We start from the raw sequence: 24,000 nt of genomic DNA, 5'->3' as shown, positions 1-24,000 counted from the left end.
TGCCAGCGTCACTACCCCACGGGCAAGTTTCCACAAATCAACCTCATATAAAGAGATTTGTTCAATATCATTTACTTTATCGTTTCACTAAAAACTCCACCATCTGCTTTTGTGTTGTGCTTTCACACACACACATATAAACACACACTCCAAGACGATTTAAAGTCACGTCTTCTTAAAGAAGTCGATGCGGGGGTGGGATGGGGTGGGGGGGGGGGGGTTTGTCAGCGGCTGAGGAGAGGGACTGCAGCGGCTGACTGCACTTAAGGATAAGGATAAGTTTAAGTATAAGGTTAAGGATCATTATAAAGATAAGGCTAATTAAATGATTAAAGATGTTTTTTTATTTTTTATTAAGGATCATTATAAGGATAAGGATAATTAAATAATTAAAGATGTTTTTTTATTGTCATTCCAGAACATGTTGTACATGAAAGCGAATGAAATGAGTTTTTTTCAGGTCACAGCAACAATAAAATAAAGAGGGAAGCACCCAGTAAACCACCATTAGAAATAAAAATAAGTAAATAAATATACGAGTCTAAAGTGAGCAGAGTGTGAGAACAGGAGTAACATAAACAAGATGAGGGGTAAAGGATAAACAAGATGAGGGGTCAAGGATAAACAAGATAAGGAGTAAACGATAAACAAGGTGGCCAAGTGGGCCCGACTTGCAGCGATGACCTGACTTGAACCATGTGTAAACAGACAGGGTGTTCATCTGTGCGTCAACCAAAGATTTAAACATCCCAGCAGAAAACACGCCAGTGTCCCCACTCGACAGACCACGCAACTTCAGAGAGGCATGTTTCGCTTGGCCAGAGAGAAAAGCCATGAGGGTTACAGAATGAGGTGTCTTAACCCAGAGAAATGACCTGAACACCGTCAAACTCAACACTGTTTTTTTAAACAAATACAGTCCCAGTAGAACAAACACCTCTTCCAGTAAACTACAGTCAGAAAAAAAAGAACTGTACTATCAGATGATTGGAAATAGAAATGTTCAGAAATGTAATAAAATGGTGTGAGAGAGAGAGAGAGAGAGAGAGAGCAAGAGAGAGACAAAGAAAGAGAAAGAGGACAAAGAGCATATTATAACCTTCCTGTGGTATGTAAATGCAAGAAGCCTTCTGATAAGTGTTGTTTTTGCAGAGGGTTAAGGAAACGCATTACCAAACAAAGCCACCGACTGAAACCAACAGTCAGCCACTGGGTGCTGAGTTCATGACTCATAAATCGAAGAGTCTCAAGACTTTAAAGAATGTGACAGACAGACTGCTTCAGAAGGGTGAAAACATTCTCAGGAAAATCTAACTCTGTTTCCTGCATCCATACAACAATACAAAACACAGAGTCAGAGAGAAGCTGTCTTTGACCGGTGATCGTACAAAGAGAATTAAAAATATATATCTTTTCAGTCATTTCTTGAATTTAAAAAAGAAATGTGTCAAACCTAAAGCTAACATTCTTGTACGTCAGTTCCTCTGTGTGGTCGCCAAACTAATATTAAACGTGTTCCAGTTTTACCTTGAGGTAATTCCATCAAAAGCCGTGAGATATATGTGGAGAAAATACTCCATGTGTTAAAGAGGGTTTTTTTAACAAACCTGGTTACAGTTAAGCTTATTCAGCTCTGTATACTGGAGTGCTGAACTCAAAACACCCTTCCGCGGCAACTTTTAGAAATTCAGATTTGTTTAGGTATTCATGTAGATACTTCTATTTGTGTGTCTCTCTACATGCGTCCGCTGGTCTGTGGGCGCGTGTGCATGAGCGTGCACCTTCGCGCCTGCACCTGAGATCACACATCATGTGTAAACAGGAAACGAATTAAGTGAAGCACCGCGACCACAACAATACCTTCATTTGATCATATCTCACTTCTACGTATCTTATGTGTTGCTTACTGAACGTCGCGCTCTGACGACTGTTTCCACAGCGAGTCTGTTACAATGCATCTTAACTCTGCCCTCTCTCTGATGTGTGATATATTTGATCAATGTTGTTTTATGGTACAGCAAAAAGACCTTTTACTGTTGTTCACTGAAATCCAATTCAGGAAGTTTTCCCGTGCCAGAAGTGATCAGGTGTTTTGTAGGAACTAAGAAAGCTACACCTGAAAGTCCCTGGACTGCTGCGATTTATGTTTTGCTGAGCTATGTCCCGGGAAACTCAGAGGAATTCCAGAGAGTGGGCGGAATTCCCCGTAGAGAAGTGAAAACGAAATCATGATGAAGGGATCAGCCTCATACATTAAACGCACCAACCCCCCCTCCAAATATGGCATATTTTTTCGAAGATATTTAAATAATATCGTTCGTCATGGTGTACAGAGAGCCAATCAATTTGGCTGGTTTTCAGGGCACAGTTTTCTTCCAAACGTCATTCCGTTACGTCATTTTGGATCAAACGTGTTCCACCACGCCTACGTCCGTTGGTGTTGGGTGCTGGCGCTCCACCCCTTTCGCTTTACAGGCAAAAACTGCGAGAATCTCTGAAGGTAATTAGTCGGTCGTTGACAGCGGGTGGGCAGGTTACTGCATATGAGGGTGCTCAGTTTAACAAAGACGGATATCGAACGTCTGCACTAGTTTCGGCGAATACGGTATAACACTCGTCCGTTCATATAGATAGCCGGAAGTATCAGAGGCCGGTCAACTACATCGGTTTTTGGGAAGAGGCAACAGGCTCTCGTGAGTTTAGGGCAACCTTGTACCGTTTATATAAACTCGCTGATAACCACAGCAACAAATCCCGTATACCGGGCAAAGCGGCTCTCTCGTTGTGAACTCCTGCCATATTTTCGCTTTAAACATGGGATTACTGTTCGCCAAACTGATGACTGTGTTCGGAGACAGAGGTAAGGATGCTGCCTAGAGCTTTATCGTCTCAGCAAACTAAGCATTTTCCTTTGGCCACCTTTGTTTTGAGAGCTGACTTAAAGCTAGTTCACCATGAGATTTCTAATTTATTTAATTGCTCATTGTAATTGTAAATAGTACCCGGCATTCTGAACGATAACGATTAAACTAACGCACTGAGCGAAGATGCATAGATGTGAAATACTTGATGTTAACAGCGGTTTGTTGGCCCATCAGTACGTTAGTAGATAGTCTCCCTTGTGTGAGTGCGTGTTTTCCCAGATATGACAAGTTTGGCTTGTTCTGTTCTTCACTGTCGGCTATTGCGAAATACAACGACAAATAAACACACAGGGATCGGGCCTCGCGAGGTCTCATCAGTTCAAAGTGCTTATTTTTGTTTTGCCGGCTGTCTCTGCGCGGGGTCCGGCATTTTCCACGTCCCTTTGACGTTGGCCCCTGTCTTTTATCGCTATTTTGAAGCCGAAGAGTTCACTGAGGCATACGCTTTCTATGGACGTATTGTGTTGCCATGGTGACACTAATTACACCCCCCCCCCCGTACCTGTTCGATGTGAGCGGACCTTGCTTCGTGAAGCAATAAATACTGTGAAGAGTGTGTGAGTGTGATTTTTTGATGACGTTTCTCTTTTCAGAACACAAAGTGATCATCGTAGGGTTGGATAATGCCGGGAAGACAACCATCCTTTACCAATTGTGAGTGTCCAGCCCGATGGCACCCTAGAAAACACACATACACTCAGAAACTCTGATATTAAAGAAGACTCTTTTTAACTCCTGTCCACATGCAAGTTGTAATTTAACGAAGAAAAACACAGATGTTGAATACATATGCACATTTAGCTGAGAAAAGTCGTAACAAATCTCTCTCTCCCCTTCTGTGTGTGTGTGTGTGTGTAGTCTGACAAAAGAGGCAGTACACACCAGTCCAACAATAGGCAGTAACGTGGAGGAGATTTCGGTGAGGAAAACCCGTTTCCTGGTCTGGGACATCGGCGGCCAGGACGCCATCAGAGCAAGCTGGAACTCGTACTATTGCAACACAGAGGTGTGTGTGTGAGTGTGTATGTGTGTGAGTGTGTGTGTGTGTGCCTATCTGTCTGTCTAAATGCCTTCTGCTGAAGTGACTTTTTTTTTTGTCTTAGTTAGTCATTAATCTGGTTGTATTTAACTGCCCTTATGACCCAGTGTGAGTTATCTAAGGCAGTTCCTCTGTGTGTGTGTGTGTGTAACCGCCCTCTCTCTCTCTCTCTGTGTTGTAGATTGTTATTTTGGTGGTGGACAGCACAGACAGAGAGCGGTTAACTCTCACTAAAGAGGAGCTCCATCGTATGCTTGCCCACGAGGTTAGTCCACACCCGCACACGTCAGCACCCACCTCACTGAGTCACTCTCCTCACTGCACCTGAACCTGAACATCACCACACACTGAGTCACTCTTATTCTCCTCACTGCACCTGAACCTGAACATCACCACACACTGAGCCACTCTTATTCTCCTCACTGCACCTGAACCTGAACATCACCACACACTGAGTCACTCTTATTCTCCTCACTGCACCTGAACCTGAACATCACCACACACTGAGCCACTCTTATTCTCCTCACTGCACCTGAACCTGAACATCACCACACACTGAGTCACTCTTATTCTCCTCACTGCACCTGAACCTGAACATCACCACACACTGAGCCACTCTTATTCTCCTCACTGCACCTGAACCTGAACATCACCACACACTGAGTCACTCTTATTCTCCTCACTGCACCTGAACCTGAACATCACCACACACTGAGCCACTCTTATTCTCCTCACTGCACCTGAACCTGAACATCACCACACACTGAGCCACTCTTATTCTCCTCACTGCACCTGAACCTGAACCTGAACATCACCACACCTGAACATCACGCTTCAGACGCCAGCCACCCGGGTCCTAATTCTGACTGTTCTCTCTGTCTCTCCCGCGACCCTCCTTCACTGTTCCCACACACACACACACAGGACCTGCAGAATGCGTCTGTGCTGGTGTTGGCCAACAAACAGGACATGAAGAACAGCATGTCCCCGGCGGAGATCTCTCAGTGCCTCACGCTCGATTCCATCACCGCGCACTCCTGGCACGTCCAGGCCTGCTGCGCTCTCACGGGCGAAGGGTATGTCTGCCTTTACTCTGTGTCTCTCTTCTCCTGTTATATAACGCCAAACACTGTACCACAACGAGAACCAGCTCCCAAAACACACACCTTCTCACCTTCACAAACCCATCCAAGAGCCCCAGAAAACAGCACAGTCGTGTGTCGTTTTGAACACGGATTCATTTTGATTTCATTCATCCGTTGGTTTGTTCATACATTTCTTTAGCTTGTTGTATTTTGTGAGTGTATGTTTGGGAAATGAAGTACGAGATCACTTCTCACAAGAATATGATACAGAATTATACACACTGAGTCTGTTGGGAGTTGACAGGAGTAAAAGCTGTATTTTTAACCATCACTCTCTTTTTTGGGTTCTTTCTCTAGTCTCCCTGCTAGTCTGGACTGGATGCGTTCTCGTGTTTTGGCCAACTGATCCGACAGCTCAACTCTTCCGACCTCCGTGGCCAGAGAGCCAGAGAGCCAGGACTGCCTCCCCTCTTACCCCAGGTCCGAGTGCCTCTACCTGGGCATGAGGTGGCTCAGAGCCCCCTGACACCCGCATCAGCCTGAAGGAATATGCCTCAGCCACACTTACCCACGTGTGTTTGTGTGTATGCGTGTTAGAGAGAGAGAGAGTGTGTGTGTGTTCGTGTGTTTGTGTGACACCGTTCTAGAGGTCCACATTGTTTACAGAACTAACCGGTCGGATCCGGTTTTACACTGATTTGGCGTTGCCATTTGACTAATGGCGTACTGGAATGTTCTACCCAGACTGGCGGGTCAGGATGCTGCCTATGGACTGCTGCCCTTTGAATGGGAAGGGCTAGGCCATTACCACTGTTTGGATTGCTGCTCTTTTAAACTCCTGACCAAGCATTACCTGAAGTATTTGATTGGATGATTTACATTTGATGGACTATCGTTTGACCAACCCGTGCAGGAATAAAACAGAGATGTACAGGGGTTTTTTTTTGGGGGGGGGGGGGGGGGGTGTTTTTTGGGGGTTTTGTTTTTTCTTTCGATTTGTAAACCATGCTGGTTTATGTGTTTTGTTTCTTGTGAAAATATATTTAATTTTGTGCAAAAAAAAATGTCTTTGTACAAATAGATCATGTTGTCTGTAAACTGAAATCGGTGTTTGAGTAGTTTATCCGCTTTGTCGTTCTCGGATGAAGCGTCTGTGCTCGGGTCTCTCTTCCACGGCAGCCGTGTCTCACCGAGTCTCTGTGCCATGAACTTATCGTTAGAAAAATGAAAAGTTTTCCTCAAGAGGGAGGGGCTGTAATTTCACGGTTATTTAATCTAAGTGAGTCGTGCTTTATGTAGTTAGGCGGCGAGGGAGTTTATTTTTCCAGAAAGGTAGGAAAACGCGCCAAATACGGCGAACGTCATAATTGGATATCATGGAGAAAAGGTTTCTGTGTGTTCTGTCTAACGGTAAATTCGATTGTGATGAAAGAAGAGGGCACATAGTCAGTAAAACAAGGTATGAACAAAGGTGTACCACTGCGGGATTGTGCAGAGGGCAGTTAGTATTTCGCGCCTTGGCACACGTGCAAAGATGACCATTAAGAAGACGTTTAGAATTTACATATAGCTTTTTCAGCGATGTTCAAAGCCCATGCAAGGAGACCACTGACTATAATGCGGCCCAAGAACAATCCTTGCCCAGGGCAGAATGCGAACTTTTCTGAGTAAACTTCCATCTTCAGGTTAAGGCGCTTCGTGCTTGTATGAACACTACAGATAGGGTGGGTTTGTGTGGGAGCATCAACACCCTGTTTTATGGTTAGACATATTACAGCACAGCGGTTTGTTTTGCCCTATCCTAAAAGCTATTTGGTCAAGCTACCAAAATCAGCACTTTCAAAATTTTGATCATGTTCTTGATCGCCACATAAACCAGTACGAATACTTAAATCCGCCTCAGATCCAGTTAAGACATCTACACTGTGGGGGCCGCGTTATAAGCCAGCGACTGGGACATTTCTAGACGTCGGTCAGGCTCTCCACTAACTGGTCGAGAAAACTCCTGTAGGGGAGAGGAGAGGAAATCAGACCATCAAGCAATTTGCAGCTAATTCTCACCTAACCGGTCATGAGACCCCACTTTGCATATGTACACGTTAGAAGTCAGCCTGTCACGTATCTTCGCTTTCAAGTGCTAATGAACGGAGCTATATCTGTAATCGCTGGCCGCTGCCCAATGGTCCAGAGCATCAAAACTGAGGAATGTCTTCGTATGTCTTGTAAAAAATAGGGAAAGTAGAATTAAACTTTTATGTAATTTATGTAAAATCCAGCCACAGGGTTGGACAGCTCTTGAAGAATATGTTACGTTTAAGACAAGCATTGCTGACGTTTTGGCTTCTTTCAGAATTTGTCAATGTATCATATCTTGCATCGCCACAAATGAATAGGCCTACTTGAGCGCAGTGAGGTTTACCTCAGGGAGGTCTTGTTGGTTTCTTATCTTGCGAGACCTGATTCGTAAGCTCACATCATGACTTGGAAGAAATCCTTGTCCTAAACCGTGGTAGGTTCTGACATCTGTTTTTGTCTTTTATAGTGTGAATAGGTTTTAGACCAGGGTTGGGATTTGGTTAGGTTAGGAGGACTATCTGTTGCCTCCGTCTCCGTTATTCTAAAAGGCTTATCTTTTACATTTAGATTTATATGTAAGACTGAAACAGTTTCCATACCACGCACAGAGGGCATGCTGTAGGCTATAGCGTTTAGAGTGATTTCTTCCGCTGCGTCTCAGCACTGTTAGTACCTTTAAGCCGTACGAGATGTGAACAGAAAAAAGGAAACACCATAAACGTCGCCTTTCCAAGAAACTAAACGTTAATCAAAAGAGACAAACCGCACAGTGGTCTGAAGTCAGTAGTCATGTGAATACGTCTCTAGAAAGCTCAGATATTCGACGGTTTAATGAAGAACTTTTTAAACGAAGAAAGGTGATCCATAAAATCTGAAAATATTTGGTGTCAGGATTTCAGGTGTGTCGTTTAACGTAGCAAGGAAACGCGCCCTAAAAATTTCGTTGGCGTATGACAGAGAAGGTTAAACCACAATAAAGAGGAACTGCGGTCGCGTGTTGAAACTCTCACATATCTAGACACTGTGGGAATTAGTCTCACCGAAAATTAGCTGTTTGGTGGAGCCTCACAAAACTGACATGTCGGCTATGTTGGGACAGCTGCCTCAAAACTGACTGTAGTTAAAGCCGATACATAAAATAAGCAAGATTATCTGATGAGTCCTCTCCCCCGTGTCTGGACACATTCTTGACGTCATACAGAGAGATGGATCTGGAGTGGTGTGATATGGTTAGCCATCATGCGGGCGTCACTGGGCGAGATAACTGCTTTGAATCAATCTCATTTTAGGTGATTTGGGAGGGGGGGGGGGGGGGGGACCTTAGAATGTTCCCATTTTCCTAGGTATACTTGTACGTACTGAGAAACTTTCATGATGTCTAACGCCCTGTTTGGCCTCTGTCTGATCACCTGACCTAAATACCACTGAGATTTCGTGGAGCATCCTGGGGTACGGGGGCTGCGGTCGATTTTTCAGCTCTGTCTTGAGGAACGGTCTGTTTTGCCCAATGACGTAGCGGTGAGAACCTGGGTAACCGCATGCCTCAAATGACTCAGGTCGCTCTGAAGCTAAAGGCTCTTAATTATCGCGTACTAAACACTGATAACACTGTTTGGTCCTTCTGCTCATTGGTCCACCCCATGTGTGTTTCAAAAGATGAACATAGCAAGATTTGATCGAAACATGATCAATATTGTGTTCTTCATGGAAAAAAAAAAAAAAAGTAGATGCTATTTTTGTCCTGTGACCTCTGACATCATACACTATTGTTTCAACACCGCTGTCTTAAATCTAGAGCTTAGGGCCTGGGTTTATGTTAACCATCAGTGCAGTGCCTGATTACAGAAGCTGGAATGTAGAAAATGGTCAACAGCTTACGGCCCTGTCGCCACTACTTGCTGACGTTTACCTTCATGTGATTTGGAAGCTGATGATGACTTAACAGTTTTTAGTTCTCTCTTTAGTTATGTGTGCTTCAGTGTGAGTGAGTGTTAGGACTTGAGGATCTGTACATTACTAAGAACGCTATGCTCACAGATTGACATGGAGGTTTAAAGACAGGATGTCTAAAGTTGGCATTAATGAAGTACTGGAGGGAGAAGAGAGGCAGAGTAGTGGTTCACACTGTTACAATATTACACTATTACACTGTTACACTGTTACACTATTACACTGTTACACTGTTACACTATTACACTGTTACACTGTTACACTATTACACTGTTACACTATTACACTGTTACACTGTTACGCTGTTACACTATTACAGTGTTACACTGTTACACTATTACACTGTTACACTGTTACACTATTACACTGTTGCACTATAGTTTCCCTTTCAGTTTAACCTTTGTTATTTCAGCATTGTCACAGCTCTCTCTCTCTCTATCTCTTTCTCTCTCTCTCTCTCTTTCTTTTGCTCTCTGTCTCTCTCTCTCACAAACACACACACACACACGCTCTGACTGGTGTAAGCTGGTCCGATATTTGAAATAGGCTGAGTCAGCGTATGTGATGCATAATGATGTGACATCCTTAGATTGTGCATGTGGGGGTATAGCTCAGTGGTAGAGCATTTGACTGCAGATCAAGAGGTCCTCGGTTCAAATCCGGGTGCCCCCTCAGTTTATGTGTGTATTCTGGAGCCTAATGTTTACTCCTTGCATTAATATCCGATGTTGGCAATCCCATCACAAGTGGACAGCTCAAAAGTGCAGGTGTAAACACATCCAATGCACAATGTGGTTGCATCACTCAAATCACATTCGGAGGTGTTTTGGACCGCATATGACCACATTCTTATAGCAGTGTAAACGCAAATGCGAACTCGACCATATTGAACGACCGCCTACTCAACTGATGTCCTCTGCTTACGCAGAGGTACGAACTCATTCGCCTATGTACACATTTGCTCACCAAAGGCATCATATTAAATTGCGACAACAGGCAACAATAACAACAGGCAAAATGGATATTGTTTTTTCTTCTTCTTCTTCTTCTTCTTCTTCTTCTTTTAATTTCCGACAGACTAGGGTCATTGGTGTGTGTGACCTCTACCAGGATCAGGAATGATCACATCCCCTCCGGAACATTCTGCCTTCAGACATCCCACAGAAGTTGGAAGAAAAATCAGTGGGAACAGGTTGTGCTGTAGTCCACCTCTCACACAGCTGGTTCACCTTTTCTACTGTCGACTCTGGTGTTTTGAGCTAGTTATGCTGGTGTTAGGCTTTCACGAAAGTGTCTAGCTGGTCCCCAAGACTGCATCTCAGAGACACTGGTCTATAAGACACCACCATCAATAGCTGAGCAGTTCAATGCATATTTCAAGGACTTCTTGTGATGCAGCGCCCTCGTGTGGTGAAAACAACAGGATAATGAATTTCGTTTTTACACTCTTAGTTCTGTCTGTTGCTATAATGATTTAATTTTGTATTATCATCATTATGATTGTTCATTACAGTGTGTGAAGTGAATGGCTCAGTCCACAGACAGAGTGACATGTTATGACCTATATCAGTGTTAAAGGAGAATTGGACCCAGTGAACTGACATTAAGAGACCAACAGAGCAGCATTTAACACTGTTACTCTAACACTGTCTCTCTCTCTCTCTCTCTCTCTCTCTCTCTCTCTCTCTCTCTCTCTTCTCTGTTCTTCTCTCTCTCTGTCTCTCTCTCTCTCTCTCTCTCTCTCTCTCTCTCTCGGAGTGTCAGAAGTGTGGAGCACTTTTTGTTTGAACTGTTGGGTGTAACTGGGAATTTAGTCCTGGGAAGTCAGTAGCTGTTCTCTGATGTATAATCAGGTCACGTCAGGTGCGCCTGTGTGTAGGGGGTATAGCTCAGTGGTAGAGCATTTGACTGCAGATCAAGAGGTCCCTGGTTCAAATCCGGGTGCCCCCTCTTTTGCGGTACATCCTGTGTAAGAGGTAGTTCAACACTTAATCTTTGTAATGTGTTTGATCTCTCCTGGGGCCAGGACTGTTTCAATCCCATTCTGATCTCAGATGACACAAACTCTTGAGCGTAAAGAGCTGAAGTTTCCCAGGAAAAAGATCAGTTTGTAACAGCAGCTGACAGTTCACCTGAGAGCTCCGTTTATTTCTCCCCGAAAGTTTAGAATCTCGTCCTTCTTTTCAACGCAAAACCTGTTTTACAGATATGGTTGTGCAAGGACTGAATTCTGACTTTCTATTTAACATCACTCCATCGTTTATAACGCACGAGGAAATCAACACAGTGGCATAGAAATCCCACCGCACCGTTTTGGCCATGTAATTACAGAGCGACGCAGATGCACCAACGCACAAGTATGAATGCTCACAACGGCCCAGGCCACTTGCGTAGGGCACAGTGTAGGCTCTGCATAGAGCCTACGCAGGAGTATAAATCAGCCTTCAGACATCTTATTAAGGCAGGTTCATCAGCAGTAAGACCCTCCAACAGGGTAAGATACTTTACACCTGAAGATCAAGAGGTCCCTGGTTCAAATCCAGGTGTCCCCAGCATTTTTCAGGTTCAGGTTTGTGCTGCATAACATAAAGTTGAATGACAAAGTGACATAGGTCTTATATCCAGTCCTGGGTGCCTGAAAGACTATACCCTTTCTCCTCTAGCCCAGCAATATCACACCTGACACTACCCCTCACCAATCAGCATCATCTCACCTTATTGACTGTTGTGTATAATGAGATGGAGGGAAATATTCACGTGACATTACCTGGCCATATGTGGGGGTATAGCTCAGTGGTAGAGCATTTGACTGCAGATCAAGAGGTCCCCAGTTCAACTCTGGGTGCCCCCTGCTTTTAAGGCACATGCTGTGTAAAGTAGGCATGTTTAGTGTCAGTGTAGCAAGACCAGTACTGAGTAACTTCACTGCTATAAGTTCTGAGTTTAGATAAACCCCTGAGACAAACCTCAACAGCAGTTTCTGCTCTACTCCAGCACTAACACAGCCAACGCCTTTTAACTACCAAAGACTGACTTCTGTTATGTTGCAGCTGGAATCTCCAAAAGAATGGAGCCCTGACACACTGGTGTCTCTAGGTGGGTGGTGAACAGTTCAACCTCTCACAACAACTCCTGGTTGTTCCTGAGGGTCCGTCTATCCCATAAGACATCTCTAAGAGAAGTACATGGCTGATGTGAGGTTCTCACTAAACTGTGTTCTCTAGTGGCTCCTCAAGACTGCAGCTCATAAGACATGAGCATCAATGGCTCAGCAGTTTAACACGTTTTATAGAAGCCATGGCAGGAATTTCCTGTGATATATCGCCCTCTTGTGGTGACAACAAGAAGACTATGAATTTCATTTTTACACTCTCAGTTCTGTCTGTTGCTATAATGATTTAATTTTGTATTATCATCATTATGATTGTTCATTACAGTGTGTGAAGTGAATGTCACAGTCCACAGACAGAGTGACTGTGCACAGTGACCTCTTATAACCTATATCAGTGTTAAAGGAGAATCGGACACAGTGAACTGACATTAAGAGACCAACAGAGCAGCATCTGACACTGTCACTCTATAGTATGATATCCTTTCTCTCTCTTTTTCTCTCTCTCTCTCTCCTTGTCTCTCTCTCTCTTTCTCTCTCTCTCTCTCTCTCAGAGTGTCAGACGTGTCAAGCACTTTCTGTTTGAACTGTTGGGTGTAACTGGGAATTTAGTCCTGGGAAGTCAGTAGCTGTTCTCTGATGTATAATCAGGTCACGTCAGGTGAGCCTGTGTGTGTAGGGGGTATAGCTCAGTGGTAGAGCATTTGACTGCAGATCAAGAGGTCCCTGGTTCAAATCCGGGTGCCCCCTTCTTTTGCGGTACATCCTGTGTAAGAGGTAGTTCAACACTTAATCTTTGTAATGTGTTTGATCTCTCCTGGGGCCAGGACTGTTTCAATCCCATTCTGATCTCAGATGACACAAACTCTTGAGCGTAAAGAGCTGAAGTTTCCCAGGAAAAAGATCAGTTTGTAACAGCAGCTGACAGTTCACCTGAGAGCTCCGTTTATTTCTCCCCGAAAGTTTAGAATCTCGTCCTTCTTTTCAACGCAAAACCTGTTTTACAGATATGGTTGTGCAAGGACTGAATTCCGACTTTCTATTTAACATCACTCCATCGTTTATAACGCACGAGGAAATCAACACAGTGGCATAGAAATCCCACCGCACCGTTTTGGCCATGTAATTACAGAGCGACGCAGACGCACCAACGCACAAGTATGAATGCTCATAACAGCCTAGGCCACTTGCGTAGGGCACAGTGTAGGCTCTGCATAGAGCCTACGCAGGAGTATAAATCAGTCTTCAGACATCTTATTAAGGCAGGTTCATCAGCAGTAAGACCCTCCAACAGGGTAAGATACTTTACACCTGAAGATCAAAAGGTCTCTGGTTCAAATCCAGGTGTCCCCAGCATTTTTCAGGTTTGTGATGCGGGACATAAAGTTGAATGACAAAGTGACATAGGTCTGTTTGCGTTATGGCAATAACAGGGTTAATCACATCCAGTCCTGGGCGCCTGGAAGACCACACCCTTTCTCCTCTAGCCCAGCAATATCACATCTGACACTACCTCTCACCAATCGGCATAACCAATCAGCATCATCTCACCTTATTGACTGTTGTGTATAATGAGATGGAGGGAAATATTCACATGACATTACCTGGCCATATGTGGGGGTATAGCTCGGGGGTATAGCTCAGTGGTAGAGCATTTGACTGCAGATCAAGAGGTCCCCAGTTCAACTCTGGGTGCCCCCTGCTTTTAAGGCACATGCTGTGTAAAGTAGGCATGTTTAGTGTCAGTGTAGCAAGACCAGTACTGAGTAACTTCACTGCTATAAGTTCTGAGTTTAGATAAACCCCTGAGACAAACCTCAACAGCAGTTTCTGCTCTACTCCAGCACTAACACAGCCAACGCCTTTTAACTACCAAAGACTGACTTCTGTTATGTTGCCACTGGAATCTCCAAAAGAATGGAGCCCTGACACACTGGTGTCTCTAGGTGGGTGGTGAACAGTTCAACCTTGCAGAACAACTCCTGGTTGTTCCTGAGGGTCCGTCTATCCCATAAGACATCTCTAAGAGAAGTACATGGCTGATGTGAGGTTCTCACTAAACTGTGTTCTCTAGTGGCTCCTCGAGACTGCAGCTCATAAGACATGAGCATCAATGGCTCAGCAGTTTAACACGTTTTATAGAAGCCATGGCAGGAATTTCCTGCCACATAGCGCCCTCTTGTGGTGACAACAAGAAGACTATGAATTTCATTTTTACACTCTCAGTTCTGTCTGTCGCTATGATGATTTAATTTTGTATTATCATCATTATGATTGTTCATTACAGTGTGTGAAGTGAATGTCACAGTCTACAGACAGAGTGACCTCTTATAACCTACATCAGTGTTAAAGAGAACTGGACACAGTGAACTGACATTAAGAGACCAACAGAGCAGCATTTAACGCTGTTATGCCACTGATTCTCTAAGCCAATGTCGATACTTTTCCCCTCTCTCTCTCTCTCTCTCTGTCTCTCTCTCTCTGTCTCTCTCTCTCTCTGTCTCTCTCTCTCTGTCTCTCTCTCTCTGTCTCTCTCTCTCTCTGTCTCTCTCTCTCTGTCTCTCTCTCTCTGTCTCTCTCTCTCTCTGTCTCAGAGTGTCAGAGGTGTCGAACACTTTTTGTTTGAACTGTTGGGTGTAACTGGGAATTTAGTCCTGGGAAGTCAGTAGCTGTTCTCTGATGTATAATCAGGTCACGACAGGTGTGGAGAGGTGTTGCGTGGGGGTATAGCTCAGTGGTAGAGCATTTGACTGCAGATCAAGAGGTCCCCGGTTCAAATCCAGGTGCCCCCTCTTTTTCACGCTCCAGCTGGATAAGGCAAATTGTAAATGACACGCTGTCCATCACACTGAATGTCACAATGGTCTGTTTGCTCTACAGCAGCGTCTGGTGTTAGTCAAACCCAGTCCTGGACGTTTAGGTTCCTGGTCAGGCACGGCTCTGTCTGTCACAGCAGATTACTTCTGTGAAGACCAGTCTATCACAGTGCCTCCAAAACTCCAGCACTGAACAGCCAAAAGACAGCATTCATACACCTGACGCTACTCCACAGTGTATGAGCATTATCTCACCTGTTTAACTCCACTGTGTACTGAGGAGGCGGGATGATGCGAAATCAGGTGCTGTCCAATGAGAGAGCGACTTTAACATTCCATTCCATTTCCCTTCATTCATTTGACAGATGCTTTGTTTCCCAGAGTGAGTGACATGGTGAAGACGTGTAAACCGACATGAGAGAAACAGACAGTCCTGATTAAGTGTGTGATTGTACGCGCCGTCATGCAGCTGTGAGGTCCCAAACCACACACACGCAGAGAATCAAACAACTAGGAGTGAACAGATACATCCACGTAGTGTGGAAATCACATCATCATTATCCCAAAATTATGTAGAGTAATTGGGGCATTATTAACTCCTACTGCAACCCATCAAATCACTGATACATCCGAGGGAAGAAAAACATGAACATGCCTAATTTAAGCCTGGAGTGACAACACTGTATTAACCCTTGGTGATCTCGTGACCTAATCAATGACCTATGTCAGTGTTATAAAGGAGAATTAGGCACAGAGACCAACAGGAAAGCATTTGACACTATTTCACTACTGTATTAATCTCTCTCTCTCTCTCTCTCTCTCTCTCTCTCGCTCTCAAGGTCAGGTGCACGCTCCTTGTTTGCACTGCTGGGTGTAACATTGGCCTGGTAATTTAATAGTTGTATTTGGATATGTAATCATGCAACGTTGTGTGGGGGTATAGCTCAGTGGTAGAGCATTTGACTGCAGATCAAGAGGTCCCCGGTTCAAATCCGGGTGCCCCCTCTTTTACTCGATCATATGTTAAAGTTCAATGATAGTCTGTTTGGCTGGTTTGCCCTATGGCACACTGTGGTGTCAGTCAAACCCAATTCTGGAACTTTATATCCTTTATCGTGTGCTGGTTTACATATAAAAAAACTGCATAAAGGTCAGTCCATCACAGTGGTTCTGTCCATCACAGCGGTTCTGTCTATCACAGCAGAGGAGCCAAAGAATCCCCACATTGGTTTCCAAGCATGAGGATCCATCAGTGATGTTAGCTGTCAACTCTAGTTGTCTGGGAACCCAAACGAGAGCACAGGCTTTGCTCTAACCCAGCGCCAAAACAGCTGAAACATCTTATCCACTGGTGACTTGAGTTCTCTTGGTTCTTAAGCGAGTTATGCTGATGTGAGGTGTTCACTAAACTGCGTTGGAAAGTGGTTCCCAAGAGCTGGTGCTCAGAGACACTGATCAATAAGATGTCATCATCAGTAGAATCCTTCATCCGCCTTTCCTTCCCTCCCACAGACGCCGGCGTGTCCAGAGGGGTGGAGCCCTGACACACTGATGTCTGATGGTGACCCACCTCCTCCAGCCCAGACTATGCCCTATGACTCTTCTGTTAGGAGGTTTACCGCTTACACTGAGTTAACTAACTCAGAGTTTTCACTAAACCTCTGGAACTTCTGGAACAACCCCTGGTCATTTCTGGGGGTCTGTCCGTCCCATAAGAAATACAGTGCTGTTTCCAGTCCAGCATCTGGTAGAGTGGGGGAGGTGTGGGGGCATAGTGATGTGGGGGTATAGCTCAGTGGTAGAGCATTTGACTGCAGATCAAGAGGTCCCTGGTTCAAATCCGGGTGCCCCCTTTTGAGGCATACGCTGGATGGTGAGCCTCTGCAGTTTGATCTACACAAACACAGAGGCCGCTTAAATCCAGTCCTGGGTTTCAAATGAGCTGGAGAAAGCCCACAGTAGTTTCCCATCAGGCATCACCGTCAATAAATTGCCGAGCAGCTTATTGTACTGTGGGACTCGTACAAGTCAGAAACTGCCAGTGATGCAGCGCCCTCTTGTGGTGAAAACAATAAGACTATGACTTTCAGTTTATACTCTCAGTTTTATCTTTAGATTCAATGATTTAATTTTGTAATGTCATTACGATTGTCCGTAACAGTATGTGAAGTCAACTTGGACACAGTAAACTGACACTGAGAGACCAGCAGTGTAGCATTACACACCATTACACATCTGTATGATTCTCTGTGTCACACCACTACACACCTGTATGATTCTCTGTGTCACACCATTACACACCTGTATGATTCTCTGTGTCACACCACTACACACCTGTATGATACTCTACGTCACACCACTACACACCTGTATGATTCTCTACGTCACACCATCACACATCTGTATGATTCTCTGTGTCACACCACTACACACCTGTATGATTCTCTGTGTCACACCACTACACACCTGTATGATTCTCTGTGTCACACCACTACACACCTGTATGATTCTCTGTGTCACACCATTACACACCTGTATGATTCTCTGTGTCACACCACTACACACCTGTATGATTCTCTGTGTCACACCACTACACACCTGTATGATTCTCTGTGTCACACCATTACACACCTGTATGATTCTCTGTGTCACACCATTACACACCTGTATGATTCTCTGTGTCACACCATTACACACCTGTATGATTCTCTGTGTCACACCATTACACACCTGTATGATTCTCTGTGTCACACCACTACACACCTGTATGATTCTCTGTGTCACACCATTACACACCTGTATGATTCTCTGTGTCACACCATTACACACCTGTATGATTCTCTGTGTCACACCATTACACACCTGTATGATTCTCTGTGTCACACCACTACACACCTGTATGATTCTCTGTGTCACACCACTACACACCTGTATGATTCTCTGTGTCACACCATCACACACCTGTATGATTTCTCTGTGTCACACACCCCCCCCCCCCCCTCTCTCACACACACATACATGCACATTCACACATACATACACATACACACACATACAGTACATACACACGCCCACACACACACACACACACATTCTCAGAGGTGTCATGGACACTTTTTACCTGTACTGTAGGATGTAAGGTAGCTGAGTACAGTAAGCGGTAATGTATAGTCGAGATCACCAGGTTATAGCCACACAAGTCCCTGTTGAGTTCACAAATAAAAAAGGATTATCCAAAGGCTGAAAAACAACTTTCCTTAGTAAAAAAAAGAGAAAAAAATTACTAAACAATCTGATGATAGGGTGTGGTTTTAAAATGTATTTATGATTAATTTGTAATGTTTTGATTCCATGCCGATACAACGTCTTCATTTTGTCATCTTCTGTCAGATTACATTGACTGTGGAATTAATGCCACCATAGGCAGTCCTTACTGCAGTTATGAATTCACTTATCAGTGCATAATATTTCAGATTAAAAGGCAGTGGCCAGCATTGTCAGCCGAAGACACTGAAAATCACCAAGGGGACAGACCTTTAGGCATCTACTTTTGCTCCTGGTTTAAATAACTCAGTTAGTATTTGTGACTTAACGTGAGAAATTTTCATCGAAGGTAACCGTTTTTTCCTCAGCAAGGACGGAGTTTCGTGTTGCAATAGAGGGGGCACCCGGATTTGAACCGGGGACCTCTTGATCTGCAGTCAAATGCTCTACCACTGAGCTATACCCCCACTGACAGCAAGTGGCGGATCTTCCTCTCATAAACCTATTTCAGCATGTGGCCCATGCCATTTCTGACTGATCTATAGTTATCATATACGTTTTAGTTATCTGTGTAAACTTAACATTATTCATTATTGATGAATTTCAGTGAAATGTATTTCTTTTGTTTATTTCTGCTGAAAATAAAAACGCCCACAGTAACTTCCTACCGCCAGATGTCACTAAAAACAACTGTTTTCAAATGAAGTGACCGATCAAAGTTACTGTGTATTCATTTTTTTGCTCTACAGTTCAGTCAAAACAGAATTCGCCAGCAACGCAAATGATAAAAATCAATTACTTGGTCACAATATACGCCAACGAATTATCTGACTGAAAATGCAACATTCGGCTCTTTTTTAGTAGAGGGGGGGGCAGCAGACGCAATTGTTTCACTTGAACTGCTGAATGGCTTAGTAAAGAAGAATGGACACTTGAACAATTTATGAACAATGTTTGTTAGTCTGAATAACTAAAATGTATAAATGTCTAATAGAACAAATGTAAGGTTAGTTTGTGGTGCTTCGTTGTTAAAACAGCGCTGTGCAGACCTGAACTGCTTGGTTACAGCGCGACCGTAAACATCCGGTGGGTGTTATGGAGAGTGCGACACTTCGCATTGACCATTATCAAACCGAAACAGCTTTGTTACTTTTTAACTGACAATAGTAAAGACATAAATGTTACGTGTCATGAGTAATATACTTGGGAAGAGTCACAATTACTGTAAATCACAACTTCCGCATCACTGTTGTGAAGAAAAAAAAAGATTTAAAGTCAAACAGTTCAAGTAGAGACTCACGATGTATTAAGCACATTTGTAAACAGTTCTGAGTAACCGCAAACATTTCTGGGTCTGACATGCTATATAGTCGGTGACGGTCACAACACCTTTTGGGTCACTACGAGGGAAACGTATCGCTCTGACTGTCCACACCAGACCGCGCTTCTCGCGCCGCGCAACGGGAGCGCGGAACAGGACCACTGATGACCGTGTGCGCGCTTTCCGGGTCTGATTCCTTCGCTGACAGCCAGCGGTGCGAGGCACGTCAACAGCCGCCGTCTGAAACTGGATTTATCATCTGTAGCTGACTATTCGAATTTCCGTCGATTAATAAGGAGCATATCATCTCTTAATATACGTATTTAAATATCTGTTTTTTGCAAACCATCGGGTGCTTCAACAATGAATCCGTTGTGCGGTAGATGTAACAAAGTCGTGTATCCCACGGAAAAAGTGAATTGTCTGGACAAGGTAAGCTAACCAAAATGTCTGCTAACTTAATCGCCTGCCAGATATTAGCAAATTAATGTTTTAGGTATGTAGAAATATCATTTCCTTGAGCTGCACACCATCGGCTGTAGCTTATTATCGATTTCTTGTTTATTTCTCAAGCTGGTCTTGTATTGGGAGAGGCCAAATCATAGACATACAGTGAAGCTGTTTGCTAGCAGCTAACATTAGCGGAGCCTGTTGTAAGGAAAACTTGTGCGCTTGCTAGCTTAGTTGTTCATTGACCCTCTGTGCCCTTGTTAGCCAAGTTTCGTGTTTATATTGCACGAGACCTAACCAGTCGAGTATCCCTGTAATAAAGTTACCGGGATTAGTGGTTAAGGCACACGTTAGCGACCCCACGGTGTGTGTATCTGTGTGTGTGTGTGTGTGTGTGTGGCAGTGGTTAGGTTGTAGATGGGTGGATCCTTACGTGTCATTCATCTACAAAGCCCGTATTCACCGCGTGCCTCATAACATGCAAAAGAGGTCGTATCACTGCTTCTGAGCAAGGCGTTCGTGTCAAGTAGCGTGTAAAATGTTTATTAAACTGGGGCGATGTATGTAAAGGCACTCTGCAGACAGTTTGTTGCTGACAGTAAACATCTGTCAGCGGTGGTTTCTGCAACTTTTCAGATGTCCCAGCCATGAATAGGTGTCTCCCTAAAGATGATATTACTGGAAGTTTTCCCTCGTCCGTGTCTACCGTTTTAAAATCAGTCATGTCTGCGTATGAATAAGCGTTTTGAATATGGATGATTCCGCCCCGTGACTAGCAACCTCCTTCCGGGTGTACATCATATTTAATATTAGCTGAATCAGGCGTTTTACTTACTTTCTGTTCAAACCAGTAGGGTTAGGTTTGCTTTCCCCAGCCCCCCACTCTACCTGAACCACAGTATGAGAAAGGTTACCGTTCACAGGGGTGGGAGGCTAAAGATGCATTACGCGTACAGACAGGTCGGTTGATAACAAAAACTGCCTAGTTGAATCGATAATTCACTAAACTGAGGCGTATGTTTTGCGCGGCTCTTCTTTCTTGTGACAACATATTTCGCTTTCTTGCAAAAGTAAAAGGGGTGGAGCTCCATGCGTTTTGAGACGTTACTGGTGTCTTCACCGCCAGAGCGGTGTCATTTGCCTGGAATCTCATTCGCATCTTTACACATCAGTTATAAAACGTTGGCGGTTTTTTTTTCTTCAGTCCTTACTGCTGATGTAGAAATCGTGTTAATGGACCGATCTTGTCTGTCAAGGCCTGTTACGGTGTATTTGATTATGAATAAAATTCATGCGCGCTGACGAAGCCGCGTTTCAGTGAACCGCAACATCGCTGTCATTTAGGTTAGTAGTTCAATGAGCGCCCTCAGATACAACGCGCAAACATCTGGACAGCATTTTACGGCCCGCGCGAGCAGCCAAAGGAAGCGTTTGACTCGCTTGTGAAACAAGATGTGTGATAAATCATCATGTATCCTCCAGTGTCTCCTTCCTCTTTGGTCTCATCTGTGTCTCCTTGATGTAGTCAGAAAGGATGTAAGGTTTGGTACATCTTGTAATCTAAGCAGAAGAATAGAAATTCAGAGGGCGGGGTCAGCCGTCAGTGTTGCGTTAATGTGTGAGAGGTGTGTGTGTGTGAATGTGTGAAATATATATATATATATATATATATGTCACACACACACGCACACATACACACACACACACATATGTGTATATAAATGTGTGTGTGTATGTGTGACACAGAGAGAGAGAGAGGTATGTGTGCTGGGAGGTATACAGGGTTCTGAAATTATACCTTGTTTAATGGACGTTAAAAGCACGTTAGACAAATCGATCGCTTTGAGACAGTGGTGCAGACAGAGATTATGGGTTGATTTGCGCTCTCTGCGTGAGACGCATGTTACGGGACTATTAACGACAGAGAGAGAAGAGAGATCATGGCTGATATGTGGGGTGAGACCTGGCCTTAGAGTTTCAAGAGCCGTCTTATCTCAGCACGGCCGTTACTAGAGCAAGCATGCACAGACGCGTCACAGGTACGCACAGTCGTTCGCATACACACTCGCGCATAGCCGGAGGAATACGCGCGCACACGCACGCACATTCCTATAGACATTGACTCTGTTGAGGCACGCTGTCAGTTGCCGCCTTTCGCTCTGTTTTTCTGTTGAAAAGCAAACCATCTCTCAGTCATTTCGCTTCAGCGCTCGCATCTCCAGTCCGTCACACGCGAGAACGTCACTAAAAACAGACCTTTTGAGGAATGACCGACCTTATAGGGCGGTTTAAAAATTACCTCAGCGTTTAGTGGTCACGTCAGTAGCACGAGCGTACGCATACATACAGGAAGGCTACAAAATATGATACAAAATAAGTAGGGTGATCACAGAAAAGGCAGGTCGTTTTATGTTCACCACACACACCCTGGTAATATTAATGTGTATATATATATATATAATTTGGAGGTGTAATTCCAAAGAACTGTGACATTTTGAGTGCGTTTTATTCACAATCATTCTGAAATAAAGCGTCTGACAAGTTTTATACATGGTAATTAACATTAATGTGGTTTAGTTACGCAGGTCTGAGGTAGAGAGCCAGTTAGGGAGAGGGGAAGGGTGGGTGTGTCTGAGTGTAGGATCATATACAGGGCTCTGACTTTGGGTGTCCTTACACAGCACTTCACTCTGACTGTTCTGGTAAATAGGGACTTTCACGCTGACCATCTGGTGGTTGGTAGTCAGGGACTTTTACACTGACTGTCTGGTGATTGGTAGTCAGGGACTTTTACACTGTCTGGTGGTTGGTAGTCAGGGACTTTTACACTGACTGTCTGTTGGTAGTCAGGGACTTTTACACTGACTGTCTGGTGGTTGGTAGTCAGGAACTTTTACACTGACCGTCTGTTGGTTGGTAGTCAGGGAGCAGGCATAAGTGATCCAGTCAGTGTCTCTCTGACCCTGCCACACACACACACGCACATATATATTTATCTATCTATCTAATTTATCTATCTATCTGTCTATATATATCCAGTCATCATTTCCTGTCTTCCACACACACACACTGGTTACACTAGTTCTGTATGTTGTAGGTGTTTCCCTGCTCACTTCTGGGATTTTTGTTTTAAAGCGAAACCATGAATCTCCTAGGAAATTGGCACACACAGAGAAAAAGTAAACACACACACACCCACAAACACACTCAATACTGAGCATGGTGATGGAATGCAGGTTAGCATGTCATCTCAAACTGAGAGAGAGTGTGTGTGTGTGCGTGTGTGCGTGTGTGTGTGTGTGTGTGTGTGAGTGAGTGAGTGAGTGAGTGAGTGAGTGAGTGAGTGTGTGTGTGTGTGTGTGTGTGTGAGTGAGTGAGTGAGTGAGTGAGTGAGTGAGTGAGTGTGTGTGTGTGTGTGTGTGTGTGTGTGTGTGTGTGTGTGTGTGTGAGTGAGTGAGTGAGTGAGTGAGTGTGTGTGTGTGTCCTTGTCCCCATTGTTCTCTCTGTCAGAGTCCTAAGGACAATATTTACCCTAAACAGAGAGGGTCAAAGTGCAGTTCACTCTTACACACACAGACAGGTTGTCTGGGGAGAGTGCAGGTTTTCTCGCTGTGGTTGTATGTAGGCCAGTGCTCATATACAGTTAGGAAGCTCCAGGGTGTTTCCCGACTTATCTCTCTCTCTCTGTGTGTGTTCTGGAACGTTCTGATCATCACTCTGCCAAGAGAATTGTCCCATAACTTACCCGGGAACAGTTTTACAACCAGGCTCGAAATTCACGGTGCGGTGGTGGGCCATGGTGCAACCAGCGTCTAACCAAAGGCAAGAGAGAGAGAGAGAGAGATCTGTGAGAAAGCATTATTTAGCCAAAGGCAAGAGAGAAATCTGTGAGAAATTAACTGAACAGCAGCTTTGAACGGGGGGGACATATTGAAGACCAAGTTCTCACATAAGAATGAAGCGTTT

The 24,000-nt window shown here is 44.3% G+C and overlaps 2 protein-coding genes and 9 non-coding genes across 11 annotated transcripts in view; 10 read left to right on the top strand and 1 right to left on the bottom strand.

Annotated features, from left to right (window-relative positions):
- The first annotated feature begins 2,529 nt into the window (after nt 1-2,529).
- arl5c (ADP-ribosylation factor-like 5C) lies at nt 2,530-6,001 on the top strand. Its single transcript, XM_030793753.1, has 6 exons — nt 2,530-2,860; nt 3,518-3,578; nt 3,783-3,930; nt 4,145-4,228; nt 4,888-5,039; nt 5,406-6,001. Exons 1-6 carry the CDS (start codon nt 2,815-2,817, stop codon nt 5,452-5,454), a joined length of 540 nt encoding a protein of 179 aa, XP_030649613.1. The 5' UTR covers nt 2,530-2,814; the 3' UTR covers nt 5,455-6,001.
- Nucleotides 6,002-9,674: 3,673 nt separating this feature from the next.
- trnac-gca (transfer RNA cysteine (anticodon GCA)) lies at nt 9,675-9,746 on the top strand. Its single transcript has one exon. It is a non-coding gene; the product is annotated as a tRNA-Cys (tRNA).
- A 1,206-nt stretch (nt 9,747-10,952) lies between these two features.
- trnac-gca (transfer RNA cysteine (anticodon GCA)) lies at nt 10,953-11,024 on the top strand. Its single transcript has one exon. It is a non-coding gene; the product is annotated as a tRNA-Cys (tRNA).
- An 829-nt stretch (nt 11,025-11,853) lies between these two features.
- trnac-gca (transfer RNA cysteine (anticodon GCA)) lies at nt 11,854-11,925 on the top strand. Its single transcript has one exon. It is a non-coding gene; the product is annotated as a tRNA-Cys (tRNA).
- A 936-nt stretch (nt 11,926-12,861) lies between these two features.
- Nucleotides 12,862-12,933, top strand: trnac-gca (transfer RNA cysteine (anticodon GCA)). The gene has a single exon. It is a non-coding gene; the product is annotated as a tRNA-Cys (tRNA).
- An 879-nt stretch (nt 12,934-13,812) lies between these two features.
- On the top strand, nt 13,813-13,884 carry trnac-gca (transfer RNA cysteine (anticodon GCA)). Its single transcript has one exon. It is a non-coding gene; the product is annotated as a tRNA-Cys (tRNA).
- Nucleotides 13,885-14,903: 1,019 nt separating this feature from the next.
- trnac-gca (transfer RNA cysteine (anticodon GCA)) lies at nt 14,904-14,975 on the top strand. Its single transcript has one exon. It is a non-coding gene; the product is annotated as a tRNA-Cys (tRNA).
- A 957-nt stretch (nt 14,976-15,932) lies between these two features.
- Nucleotides 15,933-16,004, top strand: trnac-gca (transfer RNA cysteine (anticodon GCA)). The gene has a single exon. It is a non-coding gene; the product is annotated as a tRNA-Cys (tRNA).
- Nucleotides 16,005-16,780: 776 nt separating this feature from the next.
- trnac-gca (transfer RNA cysteine (anticodon GCA)) lies at nt 16,781-16,852 on the top strand. The gene has a single exon. It is a non-coding gene; the product is annotated as a tRNA-Cys (tRNA).
- Nucleotides 16,853-18,658: 1,806 nt separating this feature from the next.
- trnac-gca (transfer RNA cysteine (anticodon GCA)) lies at nt 18,659-18,730 on the bottom strand. The gene has a single exon. It is a non-coding gene; the product is annotated as a tRNA-Cys (tRNA).
- Nucleotides 18,731-19,794: 1,064 nt separating this feature from the next.
- lasp1 (LIM and SH3 protein 1) overlaps nt 19,795-24,000 on the top strand; it is a 15,439-nt gene continuing 11,233 nt past the window's right edge. Inside the window, exon 1 of the mRNA XM_030793751.1 lies at nt 19,795-20,016. Within this exon, the coding sequence (XP_030649611.1) occupies nt 19,948-20,016 (69 nt within the window). The 5' untranslated portion in view covers nt 19,795-19,947. The remainder of the gene's footprint in view (nt 20,017-24,000) is intronic.

Source organism: Chanos chanos, chromosome 16, assembly GCF_902362185.1.
Source record: "Chanos chanos chromosome 16, fChaCha1.1, whole genome shotgun sequence".
NCBI classification, from domain to species: Eukaryota; Metazoa; Chordata; class Actinopteri; order Gonorynchiformes; family Chanidae; genus Chanos; species Chanos chanos.
This window is presented reverse-complemented; position numbering and strand designations above follow the sequence as displayed.